The sequence below is a fragment of the Moschus berezovskii genome, chromosome 4 (assembly GCF_049115385.1).
Source record: "Moschus berezovskii isolate FMDL1 chromosome 4, NW_MosBer_1.0, whole genome shotgun sequence".
Lineage (NCBI taxonomy): Eukaryota > Metazoa > Chordata > Mammalia > Artiodactyla > Moschidae > Moschus > Moschus berezovskii.
Window position 1 is genome coordinate 78,642,700 of NC_142463.1, and position 19,180 is coordinate 78,661,879.

The 19,180-nt window shown below is 39.1% G+C and overlaps 1 protein-coding gene across 1 annotated transcript in view; it reads left to right on the forward strand.

Moving 5' to 3' along the window:
- Positions 1–7,205: 7,205 nt before the first annotated feature.
- PALMD (palmdelphin) overlaps positions 7,206–19,180 on the forward strand; it is a 62,578-nt gene continuing 50,603 nt past the window's right edge. The window contains exon 1 of the mRNA XM_055401655.2: positions 7,206–7,521. Within this exon, the coding sequence (XP_055257630.2) occupies positions 7,477–7,521 (45 nt within the window). The 5' untranslated portion in view covers positions 7,206–7,476. The remainder of the gene's footprint in view (positions 7,522–19,180) is intronic.

The window sequence follows — 19,180 nt, forward strand, 5'->3', positions numbered from 1 at the left end:
AAATTCTGGGGCCAGATGGTAGCTTCCCTGGTGGCTCAGATGGTGAAGAATCTGCCTGCAATGCAGAAGACCAGGGTTTAGTACTTGGGTCAGGAAGATCCCCTGGAGAAGAGAATAGCTACCCACTCCTTTGAGGGGCCCCCACTCAATATTTCTTTGTGCAAATCTAGAACAAAAACTTCCAACTACACTAATGTTAAAACTTGTAATCACTCTCTAAACTAAAATCACAAATTTGAGGAAAAAATACAAAATAATTTTTCAAAACAAAAAAAATTCAAACTTTTCAAGTTTAAAGAGTATCTAAGTACACACAGAGGTCAACTAGACAGTTTCAGTATCCAGTTCAGCATGTGTAGTATCACATATTGTGGATACCATTCAAAATACTTATGACTTCAAGAACATTCTTGATCCAAATATTTTAAATATTGTCTTGAACTGACTGACTGAAAATGAAAGCCTCAAGCGAAGGTATCACAGTGGAACAGCACTTTTGAAAACACCCAAACCCGAAAACAATGCCAAGGGAAGGGCAGTTTCCTTACACTGCTAACAAAGGCAGGAAAATGAATAAGGTAAACGTCCTCACCAAAAGCTCTGACTCAAAACAATACACTTCGAGTTCAATCAGATGGTCCTTTTATCCTCTCTGTGCACAGCTACGAAGCCACTAGGTCTGGACGTGTGAGGGGCGAATTGAATTTATTTTGTTGAGACAACTCTAGCCCTTGATCATGGTGGAACAGGAATTGTAGACTCTAGACTCTTGCTTTTCTATGACTTAAATCATTGCTAACACTTTTTTTACAATGCTAATTATATTCATGTCCATTTGTAAACTGAGTCAAAAGAAACTAAAATATAAGATTCTAAATATGTTAAATATTAACATCTCCTTTTATGTGCACATAAGAAAAGAAATAAATTATGGAACACTGGAATTTTGTTTGATGGGTGCTTGGGGAATTATTTTGCTGTCTATGTTTCATTTGTTAATAGGTTTGTTTGTTGTTTTTTTTTTTTCCTGTGGCTATTTTGGACAGGCTATTAGATAACTGAAGCTGAGTTCAGAAAATGGCTGTTTTCTTCATTTCCAAAAAGTCCAACAATTATTCTAGATATTCTTTCTTACTAAATTAAGTAGTTGTTTTAACTCTAGGAAACTCAGCGTGAAATAACTTTAAGTTGTTCAAAGAGAAAACAGAATGCTTAACCACACACACTCTTCGAATATCCATAGTAGAATTTTGGTACTAGTATACCTCTATACCTGTAAATACTTCACTTACAGAAAAGTTGTAGTCTTTAAACAAATTCCTAAGGAAAAAATAGTTATAGACTGTGTGCAGTTTTAAAAACTCAGTTCCACAAATTACCAAAATGATTGAGTTAGCTTGTCATGCATAATATGCTATTCTGCTGCTGCTGCTAAGTTGCTTCAGTCGCGGCCGACTCTGTGCGACCCATAGACGGCAGCCTACCAGGCTCCCCCATCCCTGGGATTCTCCAGGAAAAAACACTGGAGTGGGTTGCCATTTCCTTCTCCAATGCATGAAACTGAAAAGTGAAAGTGAAGTTGCTCAGTCGTGCCTGACTCTTAGCGACCCCATGGACTGCAGCCTACCAGGCTCCTCTGTCCATGGGATTTTCCAGGCAAGAGTACTGGAGTGGGTTGCCATTGCCTTCTCCGAATATGCTATTCTAGGCATGTATTAATAAATGCAGTTAAACGTGGTGTTATGCTGTCTCATTACAACTGAGGGAAAATAGAGGTAAGATGATGTAATGGGTTGGGATGGAACTTTGGGTCTAGACAAGCCCAGATTTAAATCCTGGTCTCACTGCGCACTGAATATGTGATTCCCTGATAGGTTACTGAATCTTTTCAAGTGTTGAGGTACAAATACAGACAAAACCCTTCACTATGTGGGAGTTGCACCTCCTGTGAAAGAAGACAATAATCCAACCAACCAACAATCAAAAAGAGTGCATTATATAGTATTGTAAAAATGATAAGGGCTATGGCAAAAAATCCTAGAGAAGGAAATGGCAATCCATTCCAGTATTCTTGCCTAGACAATCCCATGGACAGAGAGGTCTGGAGGGCAACAGTCCATGGAGTCGCATAGAGTTGAACAAGACTGAGCAACAAATACATGGCAAAAAATAGAGCAAGGTGAGGGGGATTGCTAGAATCAGAGAGAGAAAGATTTGTGGTTTTCTGTAGTGTGGTCAGGGGAGACCTCATTGAGAAGGTGATACCATGGCAAAGACTTAAAAGAAGGTGAGAGAATGAGCCATATAGGTATTTGGAGTAAGTGAGTTCCTAAGAGCGTAGGGCAGAAGGGGAGAGTCTAAGCTGTAGATACAAATAAATGCATGCATGCATGCTCAGTCACTTTAGTCATCTGACTCTTTGTGACCCTATGGACTATAGCCCACCAGGCTCCTCTAGGTGTCCATGGGATTCTCCAGGAAGGAACACTGGAGTGGATGGCCATGCTCTCCTCCAGGGGATCTTTCCAACCCAGGGATCGAACTTGCATCTCTTGTGTCTCCTGCATTGGCAGGCAGATTCTTTACCCGCTGCGTCACCTAGGAAGCCCCATAAATAAATACAGTCTTGGCATATAAATGGCATTTGAATGAGATGAAATGAGATCCCTAGCGAGTGAGTAGAGAATAATAGAAAAGGAAAGAGCACCAACAACAGGACCCTGGTGTTCAGGTTGGGGAAAAGAGAAGGAATCAGCAAAGAAGGCTAAGAAGGACAGACTAGTAAGGTAGGAGTAAAATCAAGAAAGCGCGTATCCTGGAGGCCAAGTGAAGAAAGAGAAAAAGAGGAATCAACTCTGTCCAATGCCGTGAATAGTTCAGGTAAGATGAACACCTACCCTTTAGATGGTCTTAAAACCTATTGTATTTCCCTAACTCAGACTCTAAATCAGAAAGCTCAAATTACCTAACAAAGAAATAGGCATATTGTCAACTCAGCTATATAGAAAATCCTAGCATGACTATGAAGCAGTATCCAGAATCTCTTGGAATTTATGTGATCACCCCATTTATTAACATGTGTGTGTGTGCTAAGTCACTTCTGTAGTGTCTGACTCTTTGTGGTCCCATGGACTGTAGCCCACTAGGCTCCTCTGAACATGGGATTCTCCAGGCAAGAATACTGGAGTGGGTTGCCATGACCTCCTCTAGGAGATCTTCCTGACCCAGGAATCATATCACATCTCTTACATCTTCTTCATTGGCAGGCAGGTTCTTTACCAGTAGCACCACTTGGGAAGCCCTTTTTAATACATACCTTTTTCTTACTTGTGTATAGCAGTTAAATCCCGCCCCCCATACTAGAGACGGAAAGGATGTGAAAAACTCACATGGCCCATTGATATGGGAGAGTAAGAGTCAACAGCAAGAAGAATAGAAATGGACTGGTCCGTAGGGTCACAAAGAGTCGGACACATCTGAGCAACTGAATTGAACTGAACTGAACTGATCACATAATAAATCTGAGGGCCAAGATGTTTTTAATGATTCTATCAGAGATAAAGAGTTTTTAAAGAGTAGTTTGGAGATCAGTCTAGTTCAGTCGCTTAGTCGTGTCCAACTCTTTGTGACCCCATGGACTGCAGCACGCCAGGCTTTCCTGTCCATCACCAACTCCCAGAGCGTACTTAAACGCATGACCATCAAGTCGGTGATTCCATCCTACCATCTCATCCTCTGCCGTCCCCTTCTCCTCCCACTTTCAATCTTTGTCAGCATCAGGGTCTTTTCCAATGAGTCAGTTCTTCGCATCACGTGGCCAAAGTATTGGAGTTTCAGCTTCAGCATCAGTCCTTCCTTCAGGACTGATTTCCTTTAGGATGGTCTGGTTTGATCTCCTTGCAGTCCAAGGGACTCTCAAGGGTCTTCTCCAGCACCACAGTTCAAAAGCATCAATTCTTTGGTGCTCAGCTTTCTTTATATTCCAACTCTCACATCCGTACATGACTACTGGAAAAACCAGAGCTTTGACTAGACAGATCTTTGTTGGCAAAGTAATGTCTCTGCTTTTTAATATGCTCTCTATGGTCTGAGCTTTTCTTCCAAGGAGAAAGTGTCTTTTAATTTCATGGCTGCAGTCACCATCTGCAGTGGTTTTGGAGCCCCCCAAAATAAAGTCTCTCACTGTTTCCATTGTTTCTCGTCTATTCGCCATGAAGTGATGGGACCGGATGCCATGATCTTAGTTTTTTGAATGCTGAGTTTTGTCAACTTTTTCACTCTCCTCTTTCACTTTCATCAAAAGCCTCTTTAGTTCTTCTTCTATTTCCTCCATAAGGATAGTGTCATCTGAATATCTGAGGTTATTGACATTTCTCCCGGCAATCTTGATTCCAGCTTGTCCTTCATCCAGCCCGGCATTTTGCATGATACACTCTGCATATAAGTTAAATAAGCAGGGTGACAATATACAGCCTTGACGTACTCCTTTCGCTATTTGGAATCAGTCTGTTGTTCCATGTCCAGTTCTAACTGTTGCTTCTTGATCTGCATACAGATTTCTCAGGAGACAGGTCAGGTGGTCTGGTATTCCCATCTCTAAGAATTTTCCACAGTTTGTTGTGATCCATACAGTCAAAGGCTTTGGTGTCAGCCATTAGAGATCTTTATTCTCCCCCTTTGCTCTATTTGCTTTCTACAGCATTTATCACAGTGGTTTTCATGAGAATATGCCTCTCAGACATTCAACTATTGGGAAATAATTGACCACGGGGTCCCAGCTGTTGTACTCTGAAATCCACCCCTGTATTTGCTCTAAGACCATGCCTCTTAAGAATTACCCCCAGCCATTGAATGAATCTGGCAAGAAAGCTAAAGTAGGCTCATTCCTGGGAGACAGGGCCTCTTGGTGGCTGACTTTGGCTCCAGTGCTCTCTGATAGACTTGCCAATCTTCCTTGAACTGCACAATAAATTGGGCTGTTTCCACCTGATTTTCCTTCACTCTTACCTTCACCCTAGTCAGATTTGCACCATGTTCTGACCACTCTCCCAGACCTCCCCATCTCCAACCTTTGCTGCCTGCCTCCCCATTCTCTCTCACACTGTCATTCTCCTAATAAAATCAAACATATTTAATCCATCTTGGCATTTGGACTCAGACCAACATAATCATCTTCTCATGTCCTACGTTTTGCTTGTTTATTATATTGCATGTTTTACTGCCCAATAGAATGTAAGTTCCAGCAGAAAAGGAATTTTGTTTATCCATGTATTTCAAACATCTAGTAGAATGCCTGGTACATTGTTGGTGCTCAACAAATATGTGCAGAATAAAAGGACAACAAAGGCTTACAATTAGCAATTTAGCAAATTCATATTATCAATGAAATAACTGAATAAACACATGACGATCCCAATCGTTATCACAACTTTGCTCCCTCCTCAGTTCCCTGATCCTCTTATTTAATCTAGCCCTTCCCTTACACTAGAAAACACTTGGGTTTTCCCATTACAGAAATGAGATTTGAGAGGTAAATTGTTTTTAGGAAAAGATCCAGGTTAATAATTGGATGACTGCCATCTGTTCTGGGCAGTCAATATGCAATTTTGACTGAGATATTTATCACTATCATTCTCTTGTCTTTAATTTCAGCCAGGATCTGCAGATAAACAAAATTGAAGTTTTTGAAGGTCAAAGATTCATCCAGTAGCAATCAAACTTGGTCCATACCTGATCAATTCTCCTATTCTCTAGTCTCCGTAAATGTCTCTTGAGGATGGATGAGTAAGGACAAACTATTCTCAAGTATGACTCCAGATTCTGGAAACAGGGTTCTATGGTGGGATGGCTTTAAATGACAATATGGGGAAGTCTTTTCTCACTGGGCCCACTAAGTTTAAGGAGATCCCTACGGGGTTTCAACTAAGGGGTTTAAACCCAACTCTAAGTGTTCTGGAAGCTAGATGAAGGAGGAGGTTGGGGGCCCAACTCTTTCTCACAAAGGTGCATGTAATCTTCAGCCTATTTATTTCTTGGGCAGACCTGATGAATGACTGTTAGAAAATCCAGGTTCCAATCCTGACTTTGCTGCTTATTATCTGTATGGCAAATGACCTCTCTGATCCTCAGCTTCCTCATTTTTAAAATAGGGCTAAAATCTTCCAGCCTCTTGTAAGATAAATCTGATGTAAAGCATTGCCTATAGAGGGTACTCAACAAATATTAGTCATTATTATTACTGATATTGATAACGCAAAGGAAAGTAAACCAGTTGTTCGATGTTTGGGTTGTCCTTTTAACTTCTTCAACTGAATGTTGATACAAAAGTGCTTGACAACATCTACACATATAACAATTAGGTAGATGGTGATTAGGATTTATTGCATCAAAATTTAATTAAAGAAACGGTAGGGGAAAGAAAACAGACAAAGTCAATCATAAAGCTTCCAAGACTCTGCTTCGAGCTAAGAGTTTCACTGGGCTTGACTTCTTTTTTCCAAAGGGCCAGGGAATTCTCACATGGTTTCAGACTACATGAGTTACAGAATGTCTCGTCACACTTTCAAAGTCTCCACACTCCATTCTCTTGCGTAACTGTGAGGTCAAAATGGCCACCTTCCTGAGTGTCATTGCTGAACAAGGTGCAAGAAAGAAATGCATCCCATAGAAGTCCAAGACAGAAATAACAGAGAGTGGTCTTGACATTTAAACCACACTGAACACAGCTGATGGACCAAGTTCTTAAGAGAGTCGCATCACTGTCTTTAATTTCTCCATGACCTAAAGATTCCAAACTTTGAAACAAACTGCTGGAGTAGGAGGAGAAGTAAGAGGTGAGGACAGCCTGATGTAAATTTACCACTAGATTAAATTCTAAAGTTGCTCCAGAATTTTGTATTATTATCTGAAAGCAATCAAAGGAAGAAAAACAAGCAAGTGACTTGGCCCAGTCAAGGTAAGGCTCTGTCTGGTAGAGAGAGTAGGGGTCAACAACTTTGTACAAACACACACAAACCCACACATGCAGAGATCTGGTTATGTGTGGCTAGAGCAGAGGCTGATGAAACACAGAGCATGGGGGTTCCTGGTGCTACTCCTAGAGAAAAATGAATTGGGTAAGGAACAGTTAATAAGAAAATGTGCCTTGCTCACTGTGCACATTGCAACAAAGAGCTGGCAGCTCCTGAAGGAAAAGGGCTTGTGCCGCTGCCGTTCAAACTTGTCAGTCAGCCTGTGCCAGCAGCCTCAGCGTCTGCCTCCCCGGCACACCCTCATTACATGTGTCTGTCTGGGCTGATCTGTACATCTGCTCAGAGACGCTCCTGCCGAGTCGGGGATTTCTGCTTTACTCCACCGGTGCAGGAGTGGGTCTCTCCTGGCTTCTCTTCTGTCACCTTCACTCCTCTCCCCAAGAAGCCTCCTGCTTTATGGTAGCTTTGGACTTCGCTCACTGGCTGCCTGTCCCTGAATTCTAGAATGGAAGAAGCTGAGCTGGTGAAGGAGAGACTCCAGGCCATCACAGTAAGTCTGCCTAGTTATAACTCACGGAGGTGCTTGCTTACAGGGACGACAGACACGTTGCTTGTTGCCCCTGCTTCTGAGCCCCGTTAGGGAAAAAATAGAACTGTCACCTTTCACGGGCAAGTCTCTGCCTCTCTCAACCCTGGTGACCCTCTGTAACTCTTGGGCTTCCAAACCTAAGTAGAGAGCAAATGTTCTTGATTTTCACAAAAACTGTACCCATGTTTTAAATAACAGCCAGAAGCTTTTAAGGCAGTTTGGTTACACTATCATGTACCTGAAAAACATAGATTTTCCTTACATTTATATTTGACATAGATCCTGAAACTGATCTTCAACTTGGAAACTTTTTAAAACAACTCACCAAAATGTGAAAATCTTTTAAAAGGCGGAGAAAAAAGAAATTAAGAAAACAACTTGAAGCTTTTTATTTGTAGTTGTGGTAGTGTGTTCCACAAAGCTTTATAGAATTAAAATGAATGTCATTGTACTTTAGCTAAGGATTAAACAAGAGAAAAGTAGGTAAAAGCATGTATCAGATTAATTCTAAGATATCAGTTTCCAGCAGAGTCACAAACTGAATAAGATCCTGATAAAGGAATGCAATGCCTGCAATGCAATGGATTTGGAAAATATTTTGTTAATACCAGGAAGGAGAATAGTACATTTTTTATGTTTGTTCTGGGAAAGAGTCAAAGTATGAAATGAATTACTTTCCTTAAGTGATCCAGCTTTTTTTCAATTTCACAAAGTCCTCTATTTGGCAGTCACCTGGAAATCTCCGGCACAATCATTTATCATTGGCTACAGCTTATCATATAATTTTAAAAAAAAAACACTTTAGAAATCAACATTCCATTTTTTCAGCATTTTCTGACACTGAATTTAGCTGTCAAGAGTACTGTTTAAAAACTGATGCATAATATTACAGATGTGGGTTTATTAATTTAAATGTATATTGGACATTACTATCTATAAAAATAACTCTTTACTGTCTTGTGAAAAGAAAACTGATGCAAAATTAGAGTGAATAGAAAGATATTATTCTTTGCTCTTCAAATTCTCATAGCATAAATTATTATTATGCTAAGCCCAATTTAGAATTTTTATTAAACAGATACAAAGTTTCAGTTCCACGCAGAAAGCATTCAGTAACTTGAAATATTTTCTCAGCCCATGGTTTAGGAACCAAAAGTCCACAGATAAAGTCGGCACTTTTCCATAAGGCAGTGCTGTTGAAATGTCCAACTCCTAATTAGTACATTTTCCTTTCTTCAGAAAAACCTTGGTTTGGATTATTGTTTGTTTTGCTTTGTTCTTCTTGTTGTTAAACTCAGCCACTGTTTCAGCTGTCTTGCTTTAAGGGACAGGAACTGGGCTCTGCTCTGTTGTTTTTGGCATGGGCCTTTTACATTACAGCTGTTGTCTAAAGGTTACTTTATCAGACTGTGTGAGTTGTGTGGGCACAAGCTTTGCTTTTCCTGACCCTTCTATCTCTTAATTAACTAAATTAAATCATATATCTGATGAAATCCACCCGTAGCTCCTTCTTCCACATTTTCCTTTTAGAATCGCAGCCTACCCTTACTTCAGCCCTTATTACGCCCGCTGCACTTTACAACTCATACTGAAGCAGCACATGTTCTAAGGGTAAGACCGCACTCAGGAAAACCAGGAATTTTCACTGAGGGTTCCAATTTCAAATAAAACTAGGACAAAAGTCATAATGCTTTAAATACCTTACAAGCAGACCAGAGAGTAAATAGGTTCCTGAATGTACTGGTGTGTACTTTTATGATGATTTAAAATATTAATAATAACAACTAGTTTTTGGATTATTTCATTAGCTTAACCATATCCCATTAGAAATAATAAGCATATCTAGAAAGTAAAATTACAAAATAATTATATTTTGTATAAACACTTGTATAAAATTGTAGAGAAAAAATTGAGAAAAGTTTATGGGGACAAATTTCCCCTAGTCTATACCTCGCTGGACCAAGTCCAGTCACATGGGTCACCACTGAAGATGAAAAAATGGAGCACTGGTGTGTCCATGGAAACAACACATCCACTCATCTCCCTCCCGGACGCCCTGGGAAATGCCAACTCTCTCCACCCTTGCCTTACCCAGGAAGCCACCTCAGCTATTCCCCTTCCCCCTAGGGAAATGAAAACACACAGTGTCCAGAGAGTTTTCAGGGACTGTCCCACTTTTAGAAGCACTTAAGATCTTCAGACTCTCAGACCTAGACTAAAACTCAGAGACAGTAATCTCATTCTAACTGTTTTCATTCTATTTCCCTACATTGAAATAATGTTTATATTTTAAGAACAAAATTTTATACTCTAAGAACAAAATCAAAGGACAGTTGCCCAATGTAACCAAACACAGTGATTCAGAGACTTCACTTTATTGGAAAACAAAACTTTCAACATTCTAAGGTCTATTTGATTTTCATACTAAAATTTATTCCTCTAATTCCTAGCTGAGAAATGAAATAATCTTCACTGCAATATTTATTCCAAATGATTTTGAGGGTCCAAAAAGTCATTATTTCTACTGCAAGAAATTTAAAAAATAAATGTATATGCCTGAAACTTGATAGAATCAAGTGCCAGTCTTCTTGTTCCTCTTTTGAAAAGAAACGGATTAAACACAGCAAGTAAATGGAATGTGACATTAGGCTTTCAAATTGAAAACTAAATTACTGTGATGGTGCCTTTATTTCTCATAGCCAGAAGTTGAATTTTAGATTATTCAGAAGGCTTCTCAAAGACTTAAAGGGAATAAAAGAAAAAATTATGAAAGTACACAGAAACAATTTTTTAAATAGGGTACTTCATTTGGTTGGAGAAGGAAAGAGCAACCCAGTCCAGTATTTTTTCCAGAAAATTTCATGTACAGAGGAGCCTGGAGGGCTGAGGTCCGGTGGGGGGGAGGGGGGTGTCACAAAATATCGGACACAACTGAGCAACTGAACATGCACTTCATTTGGGTATACCAAGATACCAAGTATGGATTCTATTTTGAGAGGAGAAACTCTCATGTTTCTCCTTCGTTACCTTATCCAGGTACAGGCATACCTCGGAGATATTGCAGATTTGGTTCTAGATCACTTAATAAAGCAAATATCACAATAAAGTGAGTCACATGAATTTTTCAGTTCCCAGTGCAGACAAAATTTATGTTTCAACTATGTAACATAATGCAATATTACTATGTCTAAAAAATAACACGCATGCGTGAGTGCTAAGTTTCTTCCATCATGTCCAAGTCTCTTCTACGACTTTTAACTCCAGGCTCCTCTGTCCATGGGATTCTCCAGGCAAGAACACTGGAGTGGATTGCCATCCCCTCCTCTAGGAGATCTTCCTGACCCAGGGATCGAATCCACATCTCTCAAGCTTCCTGCATTGGGAGGCAAGTTCTTTACCACTAGCGCCAGCTGGGAAGTCCGCAATATAAAAAATACTTTACTGCTAAAAAATTTTAACCATCATCTGAGTCTTCTGAGAGCTGTAATCATTTTGCAATAGTAGCATCAAAGATCACTGATTACAAAGACAAGCAGTGCATGTTTTCACTTGTATGTGAAACCTAAAAAATAAAGCAAATGAACAATTATAACAAAGCAGAAGCATATTCACAGATATAGAGCAAAAACTAGTGGTTACCAGAATAGGGAAAGTGGTGGGGTAGGGGCAAAGTAGGTAAAGGGGATTAAAGGTACAAACTATTAGTTATAAAATAAACATAAGGACATAATGTACAGCACAAGGAATGTAGTCAATATTTTATATTCCTTTGCACGGAGTACAATCTATAAAAATATTGAATTGCTAGGTTGTATACCTGAAACTAATATAATATTGTAGACTAACTATGTTGTTGTTTAGTCATTAATCCATATCCAACTCTTTCGTGACCCATTGACCTAGCCCACCAGGCTTCTCTGTCCATGGGATTTCCCAGGCAAGAACACTGGAGTGGGTTGCCATTTCCTTCTCCAGGATATCTTCCCAGATCAGGGATTGAAAATGCATCTCCTGTGTCTTCTGCATTATCAGGCAGAATTGTTTACCACGCGACTTAGCAGCAGCAGCAGTAGCAGAGCCACCAGGGCAACCCTCAAGTCACTATATCTCAATTTAAAAAAAAAAAGAAAAAGACTGCTCACAAAGGGAAAAGAACAAGAACAAAGATCACTGATCAGACACCACCATAACAAATATAATAATGAAAAAGTTTGAAATATGGTAATTACCAAAACGTAAAAGTGATCAAATGCTGTTTTTAAAAAATGGTGCCAATAGACTTACTCTGTGCAGAGTCATTCCAAACTTTCAAACTGTTTAAAAGAAGCAGTATCTATGGAAATAAATACTATATATCTAGCGAAATAAAGGTGAAGCACATTAAAACGAGGTACAGCTGTGCCAACTCTTAACTTACTAAATTAATAAGTTAATTAATCTCTTAGTATCTCTCAGCCAAAGAGTTTAAGTTTTCAATTATAAGTGGAAAACAGAATACTTCAAACTAAGTAAATATTACATTGATTAGAAAGTCTCTTGAGGCTTAAGTTAGTACACAGTATTTTAACAAATAGCTGATTTTTATACAAAAGGAGAACTATTAAATTAGGCTAGCAAATAGAAATGCACTTTAAATATTATCAGAACTGAGGCTACCAATGTCTCCAGTGTTCTCTGAAAGAATGACATGAAGGAATCTCTACAGAGTTCCTCTCTGGAAGTAAACATGGTACACATCGAAGAATGATGAAATGGCCCAAGTGAATTTCCCACAAAAACAGAAATATCTTCTGATAATCAGTAATAGCCTATATACTGTTCATACCCTCCTTCCCAAGAAACACATTTTCTTATTTCCATTCCCATGGTGTCATTAGGAAAATATTGTTACTAAATAACAGAGGATACTCAGGCTGGAAAACTCCTAGATCTTAAACTGCAGGAGATCATAGAAGTGCACAAAAATAGTATTTTGGGGCCAGGGTGGGGGGGACGGTTAGTGAGCTCGAAAAATTCCCGAGAACTAGAATCAATATATAGAGAACAAACCCATCTGAGGAGAAAATGGGTAAGAATAAAGCTGACATTTTTACTTTCATCCAGGTTTAACTTTTAGCTGTGAGAAATGCACACTATCCACTCATTCTCTCATTCCTTTTTTCAATTAAAGGTTATTGAGCATTTACTAAGTGCCAAACCTCATTCATTTTTCACTTCAACAATACATGTACTCAGTCTCTTAGCCATGTCTAACTCTTTGCAACCCCATGAACTGGAGCCTGCCAGACTCCTCTAACTGTGGGATTATCTGAGCATGAATATTCCCTCTTCCAGGGGATCTTACTGACCCATGTATCAAACCCACATTTCTTGTGGTTCTTGCATTGGGACGTGGGATTCTTTACCACTGAGCCACCGGGGAAACCTTAAACAACATGCAATATTTATTTAAGTCTCATGCTTTTAAATGAAAAGAAGTGAAATAAGAGGAATTAGGAGTATCAGAGGGGCTTCCCTGATAGCTGAGTTGGTAAAGAATCCGCCTGCAATGCAGGAGACCCCGGTTCAATTCCTGGGTCAGGAAGATCCGCTGGAGAAGGGATAGGCTACCCACTCCAGTATTCTGGCCTAGAGAATTCCATGGAGTGTATAGGCCATGGGGTCGCAAAGAGTTGGACACGAATGAGCAATTTGCACTTTCACTTTCAGGAGTGTAAGAAGTGGGGTGGGATGGATTGCAATTTGCAGTAAAACAGTCAGGAAGGGCCTCAAGGAGAGGGTGACATTTGAGCATGGATGAAGGAGGTGAGCTTGCAAAAGTTAGACAACGGCAGGAACCACAAAACAGGCTACCTGCCTAGGACTGACTCCGTTTGGTAATGAGCCATATAAAGTCCTGACACTGGAATTTGAGCAACAGAGCCAGATTTGCCAGCCAAAGCTGCTCATGACGCAAAATAATCAACAGCTCTACATTTCCCCAGATACACTCCCTATTTTGTTCCACTCCCAAGTAATTTTTTTTCGACTTGTAAACATAGGAATGTAGGAGGCAGAAAGTTCTTTGTATAAAACAGAAATCTAGTCAATACAAAGACCACTATTAAAACAGTAAGATAAATACACATAGATCCTAGTTACTTCTCTTTTTTAATTAATTAATTCTGCTTTTGGCTGTGCTGGGTCTTCGTTGCTACCTTCGGACCTTCTCTAGTTGCAGCACATGGGCTTAGTGTTGAGGCTCTTGACTATAGAGCTCAGGCTCAGTAGTTGTGGCACACAGGCTTAGTTACTCCTTGGCATGTGGGATCCTTCCAGATCAGGAATCAAGCCTGTGTTCCCTGCATTGGCAGGCAGATTCTTAACCACTGGACCACCAGGGAGTCCCTCTGGTTACTTCTTTAGCACATTCTTCCTCTCACTGGACACTCCACCTCATCTCATTCACCTTTTTCCCAATATCTGGTATTTTCTAACAGTTAATATGGCAGTTAATGACCTCAAAGCAGGATCTGCTACATAATTTGTGAGACCCAATACACAACGAACCTGTGGGGACTTTTGTTCAAAAAGTATTCAGAATTTCAAGGTGGTAACAGCAGAAGTTTAAAAGCATTCACACAAAGCTCTGGACCCCTCTGAGGGTGGTGCCACCATGTATGACTTCCCAGATCACATGTCTAAGAAGCCCAGTCCAGCCATGAACATCTCTTTCCTATTCATTCCTTCTGTACAAATGAGAGCATGAAAACAAGTGCAAACCAGCCTGGATCTCAACAGAAGTTAGACCTTAACATGTATTTGAATCATTGTGTTGTTTAGAATTCTAAGGACACCATAAAGTAATAATGACTAAAAGGAAGCATAGTGAACCACTGTTTCACTGCACCTCATGGTTAAGACAGTTATAGGAAGAACTCCCAATTTGTCATGACCATCCCAAGATATTCACATAAAGATGGTACGTGGAGATGTAGGAATCTCCTAAGCAAAGATGTCCTGTGCCAGTATATTCAAACAATAAAGCCTCTGCACAATTTTCCACAGTGCTATGCTAAGATTACATGTTTCTTCCAGAGAGGGAAAGGTTTCTTAAAACAAAAGTGCTATGCCACATTTCTTTGCCAAACATAATAGCCCACCCACAAAGCAGACCATTTGATGAGGTACAATAATTTTGATGCCTTGTTAAGGAAACTACTTTCTGATAATCAGGGATGGTTTTTCCAGTGTGCTATGGAGTGATAATGCTACTCCGCCAAGCCCTCTACTGACAAGGATCCCCATGAATTTCCACAATGTTACTAGATGGTAAAAAGGAAAAGCTGCTTCTTTAGAAAACTGTGATTAAAACAAGCCAGAGACTAAGTGACTAAATCTAACAAGAGTCTAAACAATACAGTGTAGTTCAGGCTAGAACCAAAGCAGAGTTTCCACTTCCTAATCTACAGATGGAAACTACCTAGCTTCTCTAAAAATAAGATAAGAATATTTTAATTTATTCAACTTATTTAAATGGCAGTGCTGTCATTCTGGGAAACTCAGAAGTTTCCTCACCAGGAGCCCTGTGACATGTCAACTTTCCTAAAACACCATAGGAATAATTTGAGTGAGATCTATACTTATAGTTTTTATGTAAAACCTGTGACTGAGTGAAATTCACTCAAACCATTTTAGACATAGAGCCAGGTAATTTTCTGAACCTCTAGCTTCTGTCTTAAGCATGAAGTTTTCAATGTGTCACTGCATCAATAATTGACATGGAGTGACGTTAAAAGGAGACATAACAGCTACTCAAAATCAATCGATGCCACCAAATCTAGATATAAATACATCTCAAACACAAGAATTCTGCAATTAAAAATAATAATAACATCAAACTCCAAGTCCATCTCTTCTCTATCCCACCCTTCTTGGCAACCACAAGTCTGTTTTGTATATCTGTGAGCCTATTTCTGTTTTGTAGATGGGTTCACTTGTGTCATATTTTAGATTCTTCAAATAAGTGGTACCATATTGTAATTGTCTTTCTCTTTCTGACTTACTTCACTTAGTATGATAATCTCTAGGTATATCCATGTTGCTGCAAATGGCATTATTTCATTCTTTTTTATGGCTAAGTATGTGTGTATACCACGTTTCTTTATCCATTCATCTGTCAATGGACATTTAAGTTGCTTCCATGTCTTGCTATTGTGAATAGTGCTGCTCTGAACATGGGCTTTTCTGGTGGCTCAGTGGTAAATAATCCACCTGCCAATGCAGGAAACACTGGTTCAGTCCCTGGATCAGGAAGACCCCCTGGAGAAGGAAATGGCAACCCACTCCAGTATACTTGCCTGGGAAATCTCATGGACAGAGGTGCCTGGCAGGCTACAGTCCATGGGTCACATAAGAGGGTCAGAATGACGGTGACTAAACAACAATGAACATGGGGTGCATGTATCTTTTTTTTTTTTTATCTTTTTGATTATATAGTTTTGGGAGATTGGGGTTAGTAGATGAAAACTATTACATATTGTGTGGATAAGCAACAAGGTTTTACTGTATAGCACAGAATACTGTATTCAATATCCTGAGATAAACCATGATAGAAAAGAATATTTTAAAAATGTATGCTGCTGCTGCTGCTAAGTCACTTCAGTCGTGTCCGACTCTGTGTGACCCCGTAGACGGAAGCCCACCAGGCTCCCCCGTCCCTGGGATTCTCCAGGCAAGAACACGAGTGGGTTGCCATTTCCTTCTCCTGAATCTCTTTGCTGTACAGCAGAAATAAACACAACTTTGCAAATCTTCAACTTTTTTAAAAAATGGAAAAAATAATAACTTTGAGGATTAATATATACGTACTGCTACATATAAAATAGAAAAACAACAAAAACCTACTATATAGCACAGGGAACTATACTCCAAACCTTGTAATAACCTATAATGAAAAGAATATATATACATACATGTATAATATATAATTTTATATGTATAACATATATCGGAGAAGGCAATGGCAAGCCACTCCAGTACTCCTGCCTAGAAAATCCCATGGATGGAGGAGCCTGGTGGGCTGCAGTCCATGGGGTCGCTACGAGTCAGACATGACTGAGCGACTTCACTTTCACTTTTCACTTTCACACATTGGAGAAGGAAATGGCAACCCACTCCAGTGTTCTTGACTGGAGAATCCCAGGGACGGGGGAGCCTGGTGGGCTGCCGTTTATGGGGTCACACAGAGTCGGACACGACTGAAGTGACTTAGCAGCAGCAGCAGTTGAATCACTTTGCTGTATACTTAAAACTAACACAACATTGTTAATTAACTATACTTAAATTTTAAAAAGATAAAATAACAATAACAGCACCTACTCTTGTATACCATTTAGGCTTAAAAAATAAAAATAAAACATTCATATTCATTACCTCATTTGTCCAAACAGTCCTAAGAGTATTTTCAAAAGTAGATGTTACCATTTCCATTTTATAGGTGAAAAACCTAAGATCGAGGAAAGTTAAGGAATTAGTTACTGGGATGAACCAGAGGGATGGGATGGGGGGGGGGGGCAGTTCAAGATGGGGAACACATGTACACCCTGGACAGATTCATATCAATGTATGGCAAAACCAATACAATAATGCAAAGTAATTAGCCTCCAATTAAAATAAGTAAATTTTAAAAAATAAAACATAACCAAAATAAAGGAATTAGTTAAATAGTAGAAAATAGCAGAGTCTCTGCTCATAACATTACAATAAATTCTAGAAAACATCAAAACCACAATCTTTACCCTTGTTCAGAACTGCCTCTGTTTTTCACTGTTAATAAATTTTGAAATGGAGCAAAGAGAAGAATCTATGGAGGTTCTTCATTCAATCACATTTTCTAACCCAAACTTTCTCCACTTAATCACATTTTTTAACCCAATCCTACAGTCTCTTATCCTCGCCCCCAAGCTGTTAGAAGTAGAAGTGGAAAAGGAAAGAATGTAATGCCATTTCAGAAGCATTTGTTATCACTTTAACAGTGTTGAGAAGAACCATTTTTCAGAGTACCTCATATTCTAAGCTTCTGTTACTTTCTCCCCATCCCACTGTCATGATGTAGTCTCTTCCCTTCCAACCAGGATTTCTTAAGGCAAAGACACTGTTGCATCTCTCATAGCCCTGCAACACTAGTTGAAGCACAAAAAACCATCATGAATGAATAAGTGAATAAGGATCAAGCTGAAAAGGGGGAGAAACCTAATGACTGCCTGCCCAGCCAACAGATTTTCTTATTGAAGACATGGTCACAGTTTAGCATCACCCTTTGATTATTCAAGGGCTTATTTTGTGTTTGTTGTGTATTCTTATTTTATTTTGTCACTATTCATTAGAACAAACAGGAAAAGATAGACAAAGGAATAAAAAAGTAGAACATAAACTGGATTCTATTTAGAGATCTGTCAGAATTTGTTGTAAAGTCGGGAAATAAGAATAAGATTACTAAATAAAATGAGATTTAGAAAATTTGTGCTTTTTAATTCACCACATAAGTAGTAATGATAACTACATCCAAATCCCATGGCTAACATTAGAATTAGGGTTTTTCAAAGGTAAATTCAGAAATAATCACAGGACCAGGAGAAAACTTAGGGATTTCTTGGTCAACATTCCCATCCCCATTACAATATGCTCAAGAGAATCTCATCCAGCTTCTCCTTGAGCACTTCCAAACTCAGGTGGATTAATATCTCTCAAAATACCCTATTCCATTTAAGAAAAACTCTCTGTGCTGTATTCTGACATAATGTGCCAGAATCCACTTTCCTTTAACTTCTTCCCAATCATCTTGACTCTAGTCACTGAAGCTATATACCTTCATTTTCCTGATTTCAGTCATTCCTCATATCACAGGCTCATTCTAGAAAGTGAAAGTGAACGTTGCTCAGTCGTGTTCAACTCTTTGCAACCCCATGGTCTTTGTAGTCCATGGAATTCTCCAGACCAGATTACTGGAGTGGGAGAGCCTTCCCCTTCTCCAGGGGATCTTCCCAACCCAGGGATAGAACCCAATCCCCCCACAATGCAGGCAGATTCTTTACCAGCTTTTGAATGTCCATGTCACTCTTAAAATTTGGTGCTGAGAGTTGAATAGAATACTGACCTGTACAAAGCATTTAATGCTATATATAATCTCCCTCGTTTCATGAATTGAATTTCTACAGATATATTTGGGAAGTGATACGGGATGGTATAAAAAGCATTATCTTTGGAATTTATAGAAAATTAGACTTGATACCAATTCCAACACTAGACCAACCTTATGATTTGGGGACACTGATAAACTCTCTGGTCCTCACATCAGTGTCTCTAAAATTAATAGCAGTTAAATTGAAAACTCAATATTCAAATATACAATGAATATACAAAAATCAAAAGCTTTCTGAAAAGCAACAGTCAGAAATTGTAATGTAAAAAAGTGAGACATGACCAAGCATGCATGATGTAATGTGAAAGTAATCCATTCCTGATAGCTACATTTAAAAAAAAAAAAAACAGTTAAAGCCTAAAAATAATTTTATTTAGGAAATATGAAGACTTTATATGAAAAAATAGTTATGTTTTATACCTACTAAGGAACTGTGCA